The sequence below is a fragment of the Leptodactylus fuscus genome, chromosome 7 (assembly GCF_031893055.1).
Source record: "Leptodactylus fuscus isolate aLepFus1 chromosome 7, aLepFus1.hap2, whole genome shotgun sequence".
In the NCBI taxonomy this organism is placed as follows: Eukaryota; Metazoa; Chordata; class Amphibia; order Anura; family Leptodactylidae; genus Leptodactylus; species Leptodactylus fuscus.
Window position 1 is genome coordinate 104,945,821 of NC_134271.1, and position 13,072 is coordinate 104,958,892.

At 40.5% G+C, this 13,072-nt stretch overlaps 1 protein-coding gene across 2 annotated transcripts in view; it reads right to left on the reverse strand.

Annotated features, from left to right (window-relative positions):
• SYNE2 (spectrin repeat containing nuclear envelope protein 2) overlaps positions 1–13,072 on the reverse strand; it is a 232,528-nt gene that overhangs the window by 110,392 nt on the left and 109,064 nt on the right. For both annotated transcript variants that reach the window (XM_075282716.1, XM_075282715.1), the window contains exons 46-50: positions 10,597–10,749; positions 8,472–8,689; positions 2,765–4,844; positions 1,190–1,512; positions 127–271 (exon numbers count right to left, since the gene is read on the reverse strand). In XM_075282716.1, coding sequence (XP_075138817.1) covers positions 127–271; positions 1,190–1,512; positions 2,765–4,844; positions 8,472–8,689; positions 10,597–10,749 — 2,919 coding nt within the window. The remainder of the gene's footprint in view (positions 1–126; positions 272–1,189; positions 1,513–2,764; positions 4,845–8,471; positions 8,690–10,596; positions 10,750–13,072) is intronic.

A 13,072-nucleotide genomic window follows, 5' to 3' on the forward strand; every position in this document is an offset into this window, starting at 1 on the left:
TTTATATAACTGTCAGACAGGTTCTAAAAGTCTTCTGATAGTATGTTCCTTAAACCCAAATATTACCCCCCCCCCCCCTTCCCAAATCCAAACACTAAGTTACCAATGTCTTATTATTGAACTTGCCTTGCTCTTCTCCCATTGGGCCAAAGCTGCTTTGTAAGATGTCGGCTTCTGACAAAAGGAGTCTCTGATAATGGCTTCAATCTCTTCAAGATCCTTGCATATTTTCTGCTTATTACTCTTGAACAGGAGTCGCTTTTCATGGTAACTAGAAAATAATAATAGAAAAGTTGAACTGCATAAATTCATATGGAAAAGTTCTGCTGTATGATAGTTTAATCCGTCATCTGCCTCCTCCTTACTATTTTCCTGAGACAAATACTGTAAGCAGAAGTTTGGAATCATGTTATTTTTAGAAAAAGGGACAAAGATTAGTCATAAATACAGGTGACATGGAGGGGATTTATTAACTAAAGGTGCAGCCTATTTCTTACACTATTGTGGCCATGCACCCTGTGTGTCCAGCTATAAATTTACAAACATGTGAATCACAGTCAGCCTATAAGTATGTGACTTGTGTATAAGATATATTGAAAGAGTGGATAGGTTTTTTTTTTTACTTTTGTATCATATGTAGACTATTACGGTACATTTTTTAAAGGAAAATCAATGATCTTAAAGGGGTATCCGTCTGCTGGGATTTCCCCACTGATCATAAGAGTGGGGGTGTTTTGCACCGCAGTTTCAATGGACCGGTGGTCGGAACTACGCACCTCTGCTCTACTTATCTCAATAGAACTGTCAGAGAAGCCAAGCACTGTACTTTGGTTACATATGGAAGTCTTATTGAAATGATTGGAGCAGGGCATGCATTTCCGACCATCACCTCTGTTCAAACTGAAGTTCGACAAGTTAACCCCTAATATTACCTCCTATTCTGTTGCCGCAATGCCACTTTTACTAAATGGAGGAAAGCAATGCTCAAAGGAAGAATTAAACTGGGCCCCCAACTGCTGCTGGTTGTAATCTTATCACAGCCAACTGTAATGTTTGCTCCTCCACCACTTTCCCTTTAAATTTACTTTGCAAATTCTGTAAGACCTGAGAACAGATCTAAGGAAACCAAGGCCCTAAGTAGAAGCCAAATAGTAGAAACTGCATTTATGTCATCTATATAGACACTAACCTGGATAGTACAGATTGCTTCCTTTGGAATATCTCAGTAAGTAACATGTTCTTGATGGTGATCTGATTCACAAGGTCATCAAGTTGCTCTTGATCATGTAGACTACAATTGCACTTCAGCTGTCCGATGATATCATGGGTTTTTGCTATAGCAATACTTATTTCTTCTTGCTGTGAGTTCAGCAAGTTTACAGGGTCCTCTTCATAATAAAAATCTACTGGATTTTTTTGCAGTTTTTCTTCGTGCTGTCTGAAAAGTTCTGCTAGTTTGGCAATGGTTTGTTGAAGTTCTTGAAGGACATGGAAGGTCTTCTTAATTGTGTCCTATCAAAATAAAGCCAAAGATAAACCATGTCCATTAATTGATACCAAAAAACTGTACAATAAAACTCACTAGATATGTGGTCACTAGATATTCATAGATGTGAACATAAGACTACAACCAGTACATGGTGATGGCATTTTGAATCTAACCAATAAACAATTCCAGGTCTAGTAAATAACATTATATAGAAAAAAAACAAAGAAAATTTTTGATTGAACATCAAGGACTCATGCACACATCTAAAAAATATACATGGAGCCTGTGGGATGGCACACAGCACCACTGTACATCTGTACTATAGCCACATAGGCATTCTGTGTGCCTCTGCATAATGGCCTTGGTATACCTCTATATCAAACTGGAGGAATTTGGAGGTACATTGGTGCCTCAAAGACAGCTCGATAAAACCCAGAACCTATATAGTGTTGTGGCATGGGTCCTTATTTGTAATCTTATGAAAAAAAAATTCTTAACAGACCTTTAAACCATATCAAATTAAAAACAAAACGGCTGATGTAACACATAATATATTGGGGCAGATTTACTAGGAGAAACCAGCATACCAACTCAGCCCAGAAGATAGATAGGTGAGGGTCCTCTGATGCTAGGTTCACACCTGTGTTTGGATTTCAGATTGGGGAAACCTAATGTGCTTAAAAAAGCTTTTACCTTCAGAAACTGACACCATAGAATATAATGCAATGCGTCGGGTTTCTACCCAAAGGGGCCAAAAAATGCAGAAAGAAAGCGCTGCTTGTAGGACTTTTCTCTCCGCATTTTTAAAGCGGAATAGTAAAAGAAATCCCCTTGCCAGTTGTTGCCTCTGTTGCTTAAATATCAATGTTTTTGTCTCTCTCTCTATATATATTTATATTAGTTCTTAGGAACAACGAAAGTTTCGTTTTTCCAAAAAGGTAAGAGGCAACAAAGAGCTTATTTGCATATTGACACAAACAACGATGTCACGACAACCAAGACACCAATACACAATGGGAAACCACCACTTGATTTAGATGACCCTAAACTATCTATCTACAGGGTTGGGTTCTAGTGGCAAACTACCTAGACTCTAGCAATGGCCCTAATAGATATTAGTATAGTGTTAGATAAAGGTGCCTACAGATGACCTATTTTAGCATCCAACATCAGCCACTAGGATAAATAATGTCTTACAATGTATATATATAATAAGAATATATAATAAGTAAAAACACACACATCCACGGACTGAGATTAACCACTGGAACTTACATCATGCTGTGCAATGGTATTCTCAACTTGTTTTCCAACATCCTTTATTTCATTAAGCTGTCCAAGTATCTCATCTGTAGATGCCTGAGAAGAAAGGGCCCTTGCAGTCTTTAATTCCGATTTACATATTTCACCATAAGCTTCAAGCCTTAGAAGTTGATCTTGGATCGCAACGCTGTCCAAATTAACAACACATGGCTGTGGAAGATCTTGGTGAATTTTCCTAAAATTACATAAAGTTTGTTCCAGTTGATAATGATTACTTTTTTCCTTTGTGTGAAATGCAGTTATCACCTGGCTGAGAGATTGATGTAATCGATCCATATTTTCTGCTAGGGCTCTTATCATAGGTTCTCCATCATGCAGAGCATCTTGGCTGTCATGTTTCTCATGTAACAAGTTCAGTGCTTCAGTGGCTAATATGCTTATTTTCTTTATTTTTTTACATAAAACTTGAGCCTCTATAACGTCAAAATGCGATCCAACAGCTAATGCGTCTCTTTGTACTGAAAAACACATCATTTTGGCTTCTTCTAAAAGCTCTTGATAACGTTCTTTTACAGGTTCATAATGACCAAAGTGACCACTTCCATGCATTGGGAAACTAAGAGATTTGTTCTGTAGATTATCAACCGTTAAACCATCCCAGTAAAGTCCACTATCTTCAAACAGGTCCTTATACCTCAATATCTCTGACAAGTGAACTTGAGATGATGAGATGGCATTTTGGGAAACTTCAAATTTCTTTTCAAAACCGTCCCCGTCTTGCTTTTCAGCCTCATCATGCATCTCAGGTTCAATAGGCTGCAATGAGCTCAATTCCCGACTAAGGGAAGTTGTTCTTTCTTGAAACTCGTTACAAATTCTTAGCAATTTTTCGGTGTGCAACAACTTCTTTTCCTCTAATCTCCGAATTCTTCTTGCTTTGGACTTGAGACTTCTTAATATATCATTTAAATATAACTGCTCGGAAATTTTAAGTTCCCTATGATAGCTTTGGCTGTTCCTGAGAAGTGTCAAGACAAGACCTTCAATTTCCTCCAACTCTGTAGTCTTGGCCTTCAGACAATTCAGCTGTTCACATAATTCAGCCGCAGTAAATATTCCTCTTTTGACTGGAGTTGCTTCTTTTTCTAGACAATGCAGTAATTCTTTCAGCTTTTCAATTTCTGAAAAAAGTGCTCTCCTCTTTTCCAGCCCAGATTCGAGCCTTTGTAATCGGTCAACTGATTGTATAATTTGTTCCTGATATAATTCCTGCAATTGTTGGAAAAAAGAGCAAATATCTCTGAATACTGCTGGATCAATGCCTTGAGATATGAGTTTTGACTCTTCAATAACAGAGCTGACAGTAGACTTCCTGTCCAAAATTTCTTTGTGCACATTTTTGGATGTTGCCATTTGCTTCTCTACATCTCTTGGCAGAAGGGCAATAGTCTGGTCAAAGGTGATTATATTTTGTAATTTCTTCACCCATATGTGTAAGTCATATAAATGTTTCAGAAATGGATATTGATCTAACATTGCATCAGGTGTTTGACACCGAGTCAACTGTTGATCCTTCACCCGTTCTTCTAAATTTTCCAAAGAACATTGTACATTATCCAGTGAGCATTCCAGACTCTTACATTCACTGTTCTCACAAGACCTTTTGATTTGCAGATCACACGCACTTCTTAATAAGGAGAACAAATGTTTGATGGATTCTACATCAGCAGAGAGGAGTAAAGATGCTTTCACCATGTCTTCTGGAGATGGCGTTGGTTGATCAAGCAAGTCTTGTTGGACTTGAATAATACTTTGCAGGTGGTTAACCTTCTGTTCAAGAAATTTAAGTTCCTCGGCTTCTTTCATGAGTCGATCACGTTCTCTCTGAAGACTGAGGTCTATTTGTTCCCAAAATGCTTCAAGTTGTCTGATATCTACATCTATGTCATCCTTGTCCTTGCATAATATCCTACAGTCCCTAATGTTTGACTGCTGAGATTTTAACACATTTAGAGTTTCTTTTTCTTTTGCTAGTTTGTCAAGAACATGCCCCAATTTATCCAGGTGACTTTGGTGGCTTTCAGTAACTGACCTGGAATAGAAAGAATACTTGAATCAAACAAAATAAGACGGCTTCATTACAACATAAATATATATGGCAGAACTATGGGATGTTCATAACTAGATCACTGGGTTTGCTGCTAATAACAGGTTTTCCAGGTTCCGTTTTACTCCTGACATATGTGAATAAGGGTGTCTTTGGACCCATATGCAAGTACCTCCTTTTGTCCATCGAAGAATCCATCATTAACTATGAGCTACCTTAGGCCCTTACTGAAATATATCAGTCAGTGGTCAGATTATAGAAGGGTGTTGTAACATCTCTGCCTGTTCGGGCCTCTGCGCCACCCTCTGCTCGCATGCTGCGGAGCAGGAGGCGTGTGCAGTTTGATAATCTGCTTAAAGTTTTTAGTTGCACTGTGTGAACACGGCTCTAGACCTTAATTGGATTTGCACCACACCCGTCTTCTGCCAAGGTTTCCTCTGTTCATTAAGTGTTTGATTTTTTCTTGCCTGTGATTGACAGCTTTCCTTCCTATCAGGTTCAGGGCGGGTTCTTCCTCCCCTATTTAGTCTTGGCTCACAGTCACACTGGTGCCGGTTATTGCCCTTGCTTTCTGGTATCGCTTGCTGTTATTTACTTGTATGCTAATCCTTGACCTCTGGCTTTCCTACTGACTATTCTCTTGACTCCGATTTGGCACTGCATCGCTCTCTTGTTACCGAACCCTGGCTACCTGACCTCCCTTTGTTGTTGTACGTCTTGTCTGCGTTTTGTGTTTCACGTATTCAGGGAGGGATTGTCCTCGTGGTTGTCGCCTATCACCTAGGATAGGGTCTGGCAATAGGAAGGGAAAGCGGGGGGCTTCAGTTTAGGGCTCACTGTCTCTTGTGCCCCTCCCTCCAGGGTTCACCAGCAGCTTCTGGGGAATTATCATCTGGCTATTCCCTAACAGAATAACCGGCCTAAAACCTACAACCATTGCTTCCCTACAGATAAGCATGGATCCTATCCAGTGCTTTGCAGCCAAGTTGGAGGGATTGACAGGCCTGGTAGCTGAACTTGCTAAACAGGTTCAGACCCTAACTGAGGCTGCTGCACCATCCCCAGCTGTTTTTGCACCTTATAAGGTCAAGATGCTACTCCCAGACCGTTTCTCAGGGGACCGTACAAAATTTGAAACTTTCAGGGAGTCTTGTCGCCTGTACTTCCGTGTGAATCCACATGCTACTCAGGCCCAAATGGTGGGAGTGGTTATATCTCTGCTACAGGGGGACCCACAAGCTTGGGCCCTTAAACTCCCTGCTGAGGCTGAGGAGTGGGTTGATCTGGAAAAAAATTTTAAGTCCCTGGGCTCTATTTATGCTGAACCAGACCACATTGCGCTTGCGGAAACTCAACTCCTCACCATGCGGGAGGGCAAACGCTCTGCAGAGGAGTATTGCTCTGAGTTCCGTAAGTACAGTGTAACCGCAGGTTGGTGTGAGTCAGCTCTAAAGGCTCACTTTAAGCAAGGCTTGTGTGATCGTGTTAAGGAGCTCTGGGTTGGTCACCCAGATCCCCCGACTCTTGAGAAGGCCATGACTTTGGCGGTCCGTATTGACCGCAAGATCCGAGAAAATTTAAAAGAGAGAGTAGGGCCTGTTGCCTCCAAGTTTTCTGTCTCTTCCTCTCTCTCCTCTGATAAACTTACCTTTCCTCCCGTCACTTCTGGTGAGGAACCCATGCAACTGGGAGCTGTGGACGCCAGAACACGACGAGAACATCGTCTCAGGAATAACCTGTGCCTGTACTGTGGTTCCTCTGGTCATGTCATCCGAGACTGCACTATCAGACCCTTGTCACCTGTGCAAAGACTTCAGTGCCTGAGTGGTAATCGGAAGAACCACTCAGGCAACCAGGTATTTGGTGGAAATAACAATAAGATGATGTTATCTGTGTCTCTGTCCTCTGGGGACAGATCTGTTTCTGGCAAGGCCCTAGTTGACTCTGGGTCTGCAGCAAATTTTATTAAATATTCAGTTGTTGAATCTTTGGGCATTGAGCTTTTGCCACTTGACACACCTATGTCTGTTGCTGGAGCGGATTCTACTCCACTGGCCAGGGGTAAAGTCAGTTTTAAAACCCCCTTGATCTCTTTGCAAGTGGGTTCTTCACATTCAGAGGTCATAAGCCTTTTTGTTATGGAGAATCTCTCTGCTGATGTTATTTTGGGGTTCCCCTGGCTGAAGCTCCATAACCCTATTTTTGATTGGGGTAAAAAGGAGTTGGTAAAGTGGGGAGATCAGTGCTCATCCCACTGTATTGCTTTACAGTCTGTTGATTATGTCAGTGAGGAGAAGGTCTCAGCTACTAAAAGTTGGGAACGCCCCTCTGGTATTAAAACCTGGTGGTATCAGAAGCGCCAGGTGAATAAAAAATGTTTGCCTGGTTCTCAAGCGTCTGTGGTTCAAGCAGAACCAAAATACAAGGCAGGGAAAACTCAGAATCCCTCTAGAACTGGTTTGTCTGGTGAGGGTCCGGTGGCCCCTCATAAAAGGGAGGGCACTGTAACATCTCTGCCTGTTCGGACCTCTGCGCCACCCTCTGCTCGCATGCTGCGGAGCAGGAGGCGTGTGCAGTTTGATAATCTGCTTAAAGTTTTTAGTTGCACTGTGTGAACACGGCTCTAGTCCTTAATTGGATTTGCACCACACCCGTCTTCTGCCAAGGTTTCCTCTGTTCATTTAGTGTTTGATTTTGTCTTGCCTGTGATTGACAGCTTTCCTTCCTATCAGGTTCAGGGCGGGTTCTTCCTCCCCTATTTAGTCTTGGCTCACAGTCACACTGGTGCCGGTTATTGCCCTTGCTTTCTGGTATCGCTTGCTGTTATTTACTTGTATGCTAATCCTTGACCTCTGGCTTTCCTACTGACTATTCTCTTGACTCCGATTTGGCACTGCATCGCTCTCTTGTTACCGAACCCTGGCTACCTGACCTCCCTTTGTTGTTGTACGTCTTGTCTGCGTTTTGTGTTTCACGTATTCAGGGAGGGATTGTCCTCGTGGTTGTCGCCTATCACCTAGGATAGGGCCTGGCAATAGGAAGGGAAAGCGGGGGGCTTCAGTTTAGGGCTCACTGTCTCTTGTGCCCCTCCCTCCAGGGTTCACCAGCAGCTTCTGGGGAATTATCATCTGGCTATTCCCTAACAGGTGTAGGGTTATCTCACATAGTATAACATATATTGCTTTGGAGTCTCTGTAGTCCCTTTAAATTAATCAAATCACTAAATGTCCCCCTGTTGGGATCCCCAACAAGAAGATGAGTCTGAGGAGGAACCTAGAAGGAAATGTTCTTCATGCTAATAAAAGAAGAGTTTGGCACTGCCTCCCATTAAAGTGAAGTGAATTCCAGCCAGAACTTGGAGCTGAATTTGAGACGGAATTCAACTCAAAATCAGTTTCACATTCCATTATGTGAACAATCTAATGTTTTTTTTCTAATTTTTTGAAGATAAAAAAATTCTAACATTGCCTGCATATTTCATATTGATTTATTTATATTTCAGATGGAATTAATTTTAACTCTATCGACCACTACCCTCTGTCGGCAAAGGCCTATTGAAGAACACACATATACAACATATACAATTCAGTCAACTAGGATTCTTCTTCTTACATTTTGAGATTTTCCTTCTCCTTGGTCAACATTTGGTACGATAGCCTGGCTGCACTTAGAGTATTCTGGAAGTTCATAAATTCTTGACGCAGCTTTTGCTTTTCAGTTTTGAGTGCTATCAGTTTCTCCAGAGGATCTTTATGATCTGATGGTAAAGTCTCCTCATCATTTAATTGAATCCGTGAATCTTGTAGTTTTCTGGTGTTATTACAAAGTTCCTAAAAAGTAAATAAAATGGAAAGATTACAATTCTTCTTTAAATAATTTTTGAAGGAGGTTATAGATTTTCTATGTCTTGAGGCACAAAGTAAAATGGAACTAGCCCAAACTGGAGGTGGGAAAGAGGAACAAGAATATTGACATGTTTAATGTCTTCTGTTTAGTTTTTTTCGATTTTCAAAAGGCATAAATTTAATTTTTTCCATTCACAGAGCTGTATGAGTGTCTATTTGGTGCGGGACTAATTGTACTTTGTCACAGTACCATTTAATATTCCATACGATCTACTGGGAAGCTAGAAAAAAAATCCAGAATGGGGTGTAACTCATTTGTAAAAACAAAAAATCATAAGAAAATGGCACAGTGTTCATTGTGCAATAAAAATGACATTTCTTATTGTTTTTGGGTTGACTTTATGGCATCATACCAAATTTATGTAATTTCAATACCCTTACAAAAATCCAACATTCTGAAAAATGGGAAACATTATCTTAGTGGTCACCCCTAACTTTTTTATGTTGTTATCTATGTAGAGTTTTTGGTGACACAAGATGTAGTATTTACTTCTATTATCTTGTGGAATACCTGGCGCTTTGATCACACTTTATTCAATTTTATTTGGGAGGTGAAATGGAAAAAACAAAACAAAAAACAGTGAGTGGGTTTTGGTAACCACTATAACTTTAATAGAAAAAGAACTAGGGAAAAGGGGGTAATTTGATTTTTTAAATATATTTTTCAAACCTTTTTTTTTAGTTTTTTTTTACTGTTTTTTAAAATCCCCTAGGGTGCTTGAACCTACAAACATTAAACCAGTTATCCCATAGACATAGAAATATAACTGTATTCCAGACTATGGGGAAACTATTATATAAATATTGAGGATTGCCTCTGGCAGGCCTCAATAGTTAAAAATCTATCTCAGGTTCTTTTGAGCACTTACATAATAGATTACGCCACTTATCTAGTACAATTTATTAGGCCCAGTTAACACAATGGATTATGGAGAGCAATTTAAGACAGTCTTTCGCTTTGGATTCCTCTTCAGATTCTGTCCTTCATTGGGCCACTGACTTTCATGTAAAGACATCAACACTCTGCAATCATGCTGATTGCCTAATAGAGGAAGCCCCCTCCCCTGGAGCCATTTAAATGCAGCTGTAACTATTGACCACAGCATCTAACGTTGGGACCCCACAGGCCGGAAATGCCGCAATTTGCCCATGGTGGACATGCCGTGGGAAAAATAGCTGCATTTTACAGTAACTGCAAAGTGGATGGAATTCATGCAAATCCCATACCCACTTTGCATTTAAAACCGCAGAGCGGATACACTGCGATTTCCAAAGCCAGTTTTGGAAATCGCAGCATGTCAATTATATCTACGGAAACGCCGGCGGCTTCCTCATAAATATAATGGTAAGAGAAAGACCACAGAGGAAAACTCTGTGAACTTTCTGTTCAAATCACTATGGGAAGAACTGCGATGCGTTCCCGGCATGGTTTTTCCCGCAGTGCTTTAGCGCTGCATATCGTCCTATGGGGCCTCAGCCTCAAAGAATAAATGGCCAAGTTCAGAGATTTTCCAAACCAAGGTTTTAGGAACTGGTGTCTAGATGTGCACAGCCTGACACCCACTTTACAGGGCAAAGGAGACCCCACAGGAATCTGATGCATATGATGTTAAAAATCATATGCATCAAAATAAGGCCTGTTAATTACTAATATTTAAAGTCTATTGGTCGATCACTAACAGGCTTTCATCCTCTGATGACAAATGTTGGGAAACTTATCAGTAGGTCTCCCATACACATTAGATCGCCAGACAATCCTGCTGAAATTGTCAGGTATGGCAGACTTAAATTGGATTTGTTTGGCTGGTGTTAGCAGTATAACCAAACTTTACCTCTATATCTCCAATCTCTTGGTCTAATTCAATCAAATCTAAATTGACTGGCTCTTTGGAAAACTTTGCAATGTTCTTCTTCAGATTTTCTATGTTGGACTCCTGTGGGCTTTTTTCAGACTGCATTTTTATATCTTCCTTAACATAGCCAAGCTGAAATATAAAAGAACATCAATCACATAGGGAAAAAATTGCAAACACTTTGGATATAAATGTTAAAAAAAACACTTGGTGATGAAATGTATGATGTGAAATAGCCAAACTATAGGAAGTCTCCACAGAAAAAAATTGTATCAATTAGTTACATAATTTCGAGAACTTACATAGAGCTACATTTTAAGGACACCGCAGACAACAGACTATCGAAAGTGAAGAATTCAAAAAGAAGGTAACCATTCACATTACAGAGATTTCCTCATAGTCATTTTTGTACCACTCTTATTTCCAGATGAATCAGCTTAGAAATGATGAGATATTATATGGAAAATTATTGGAACAAGTAGTACTTGAAAGAGAAGATATGCTGTATGGAATATTAAGCAAAGTGAGGACACCTTTACTAACGCTACTTACTCTGTCGGATTTTCGGCAGCTTTTGTGTTAGAAACAAAAGGAAGTATGTTATATGTACGATGGGTCATATTAAGAGCCTGAGATTTTTAGAACAATATATAAAAGTAAAAAAAAACTACAGTACATGAAATTGCCTAAGGCTCCGTTCACATGGGGAGCGGAAGGGCAGATTTAGGCACCGAGAGTGAAGTGGGGAGCCGCGTCACTCTCAGGCCAAAATTTGCCTTCCAAGACTGTCGCAGCTTTTCCCTCCGGAGTAAGCTCAAATGAATGGGCCGTGGAATCTGCCTGAAGAAAGGGCAGCTCGCCTCTTTATTCCGCTAGCGGCAACATTCCACTAACGGAAAATAGAACGCTAGCGGTCTCCATAGACCACCATTGTGAGGGTGCGGATTATGACGTGGATCCGTGCCATAATCCGCCCCCTCTGTGCCCGTGTGAACGAACCCTTATAGGTATCTGCAGAACAGGTTGTGCTCAGGACAGTATATGGAGAAACATCTTTAGAAGACCACATCTTTATCCATATCTCATATAGTGATACATTTTAGGTTCCATGATACACTTTATATATTAGTTGTCTTCTTGGAGAGTTAAATTCCCTAGATAATCTTGTTTCAGAGTAATGTGGGTGCACACCTCAAAAAGGCTTATCAGGTTATGGTCTATGCAGTTAGTATCACTTAGGCTTCTTGTAGAATATGTGAGCTGCCTTCTTATATGGTACATCTCTGATGCTAATTATTAGCTTAACCCTAAATATTTCTAGAATGAAGACATCTGGATAAGGGTCTTCACCTGCTTAAAATCGATAGCCATGCTATTCTAACCTTGGAAATTCCTTTAGAAGAAGCTTTTTTTGTTGCAAATTTTGCTGAACCAAAGCCAGGAGTGCACTGAGCAGAATGGAGAAGTGTAAGTATTTCCTATATATTTCCCATTCCTCTTGTGGCCACTCTTGGCTTTGGCTCAAAAAACGACAGCAAAATCTGCAAAAAAAAAAAAAAAAGCTGCTTTGCCAGGGCAACACAGTGGCTCAGTGGTTAGCACTGCGGCGCCTGAGTCTTGGGTTTGAATCCTGCTAAGGACAACACCTGCAAGGAGTTTGTAAGTTCTCCCCGTGTTTGTGTGGCTTTCCTCCCATACTCTAAAGACATACTGATAAGCAAAAATGTAGATTGTACATTTAAAAAAAAGAAAAAAAGCTGCTTCTCCGCAATGTGGAGTCTTAGTTTAGGCCCCCACTTAGCGTTAACTCCACAGGACAAATGTGGTGTTTTACAGTACCTGCAAAGTGGATGGGAATTCTGGAAAATCCCATCCATAATATCCGCAGCAAACATGTAGGTTCTAATTGAAGCATGTCATTATTTTCCGTGTAGGTATAATTGAAGCAGAAAAATTTTCTGTGAAAAGTGCTGCAGGAAAAATCGCAATGCGTTTCTGCCATGTTTTTCCCGCAGCACTTTTTGACTATGTGGGGCCATAGAGTAAAGAGGACCTTTCACCACCTCCACCAATTCAAGTTTTTAGCATCCGTGAATAGGCGCCACTCTACTTATTCCTGGAGTTGGAATTTTCTCTCTAGTTTTCATTGTTGCCAAGCAACAAGCAGGTAGTTTTGGTGCCTGATGTGCTACTTAAAGAGGTTATCCCATCTCAAGGATCCTATCTATACTGGCAGCATATGAAAATGGAAGACTTTTTCTAAATATATTGCTTTAGAAATTCTGCTTTCTTTGCCTGCAATGTGACCCTATTCCCCCATTGTTTACACTGTGTTGCTATAACCACGGACCTGGGACATAGGAAAGGCGTAGTAACATACTCAGTGTCGAAAGGACAATCAGTTCAGCTAATTGCACTTTGCTGATAAAGCAGAGTCGTTTATCTCTCTAAGTAA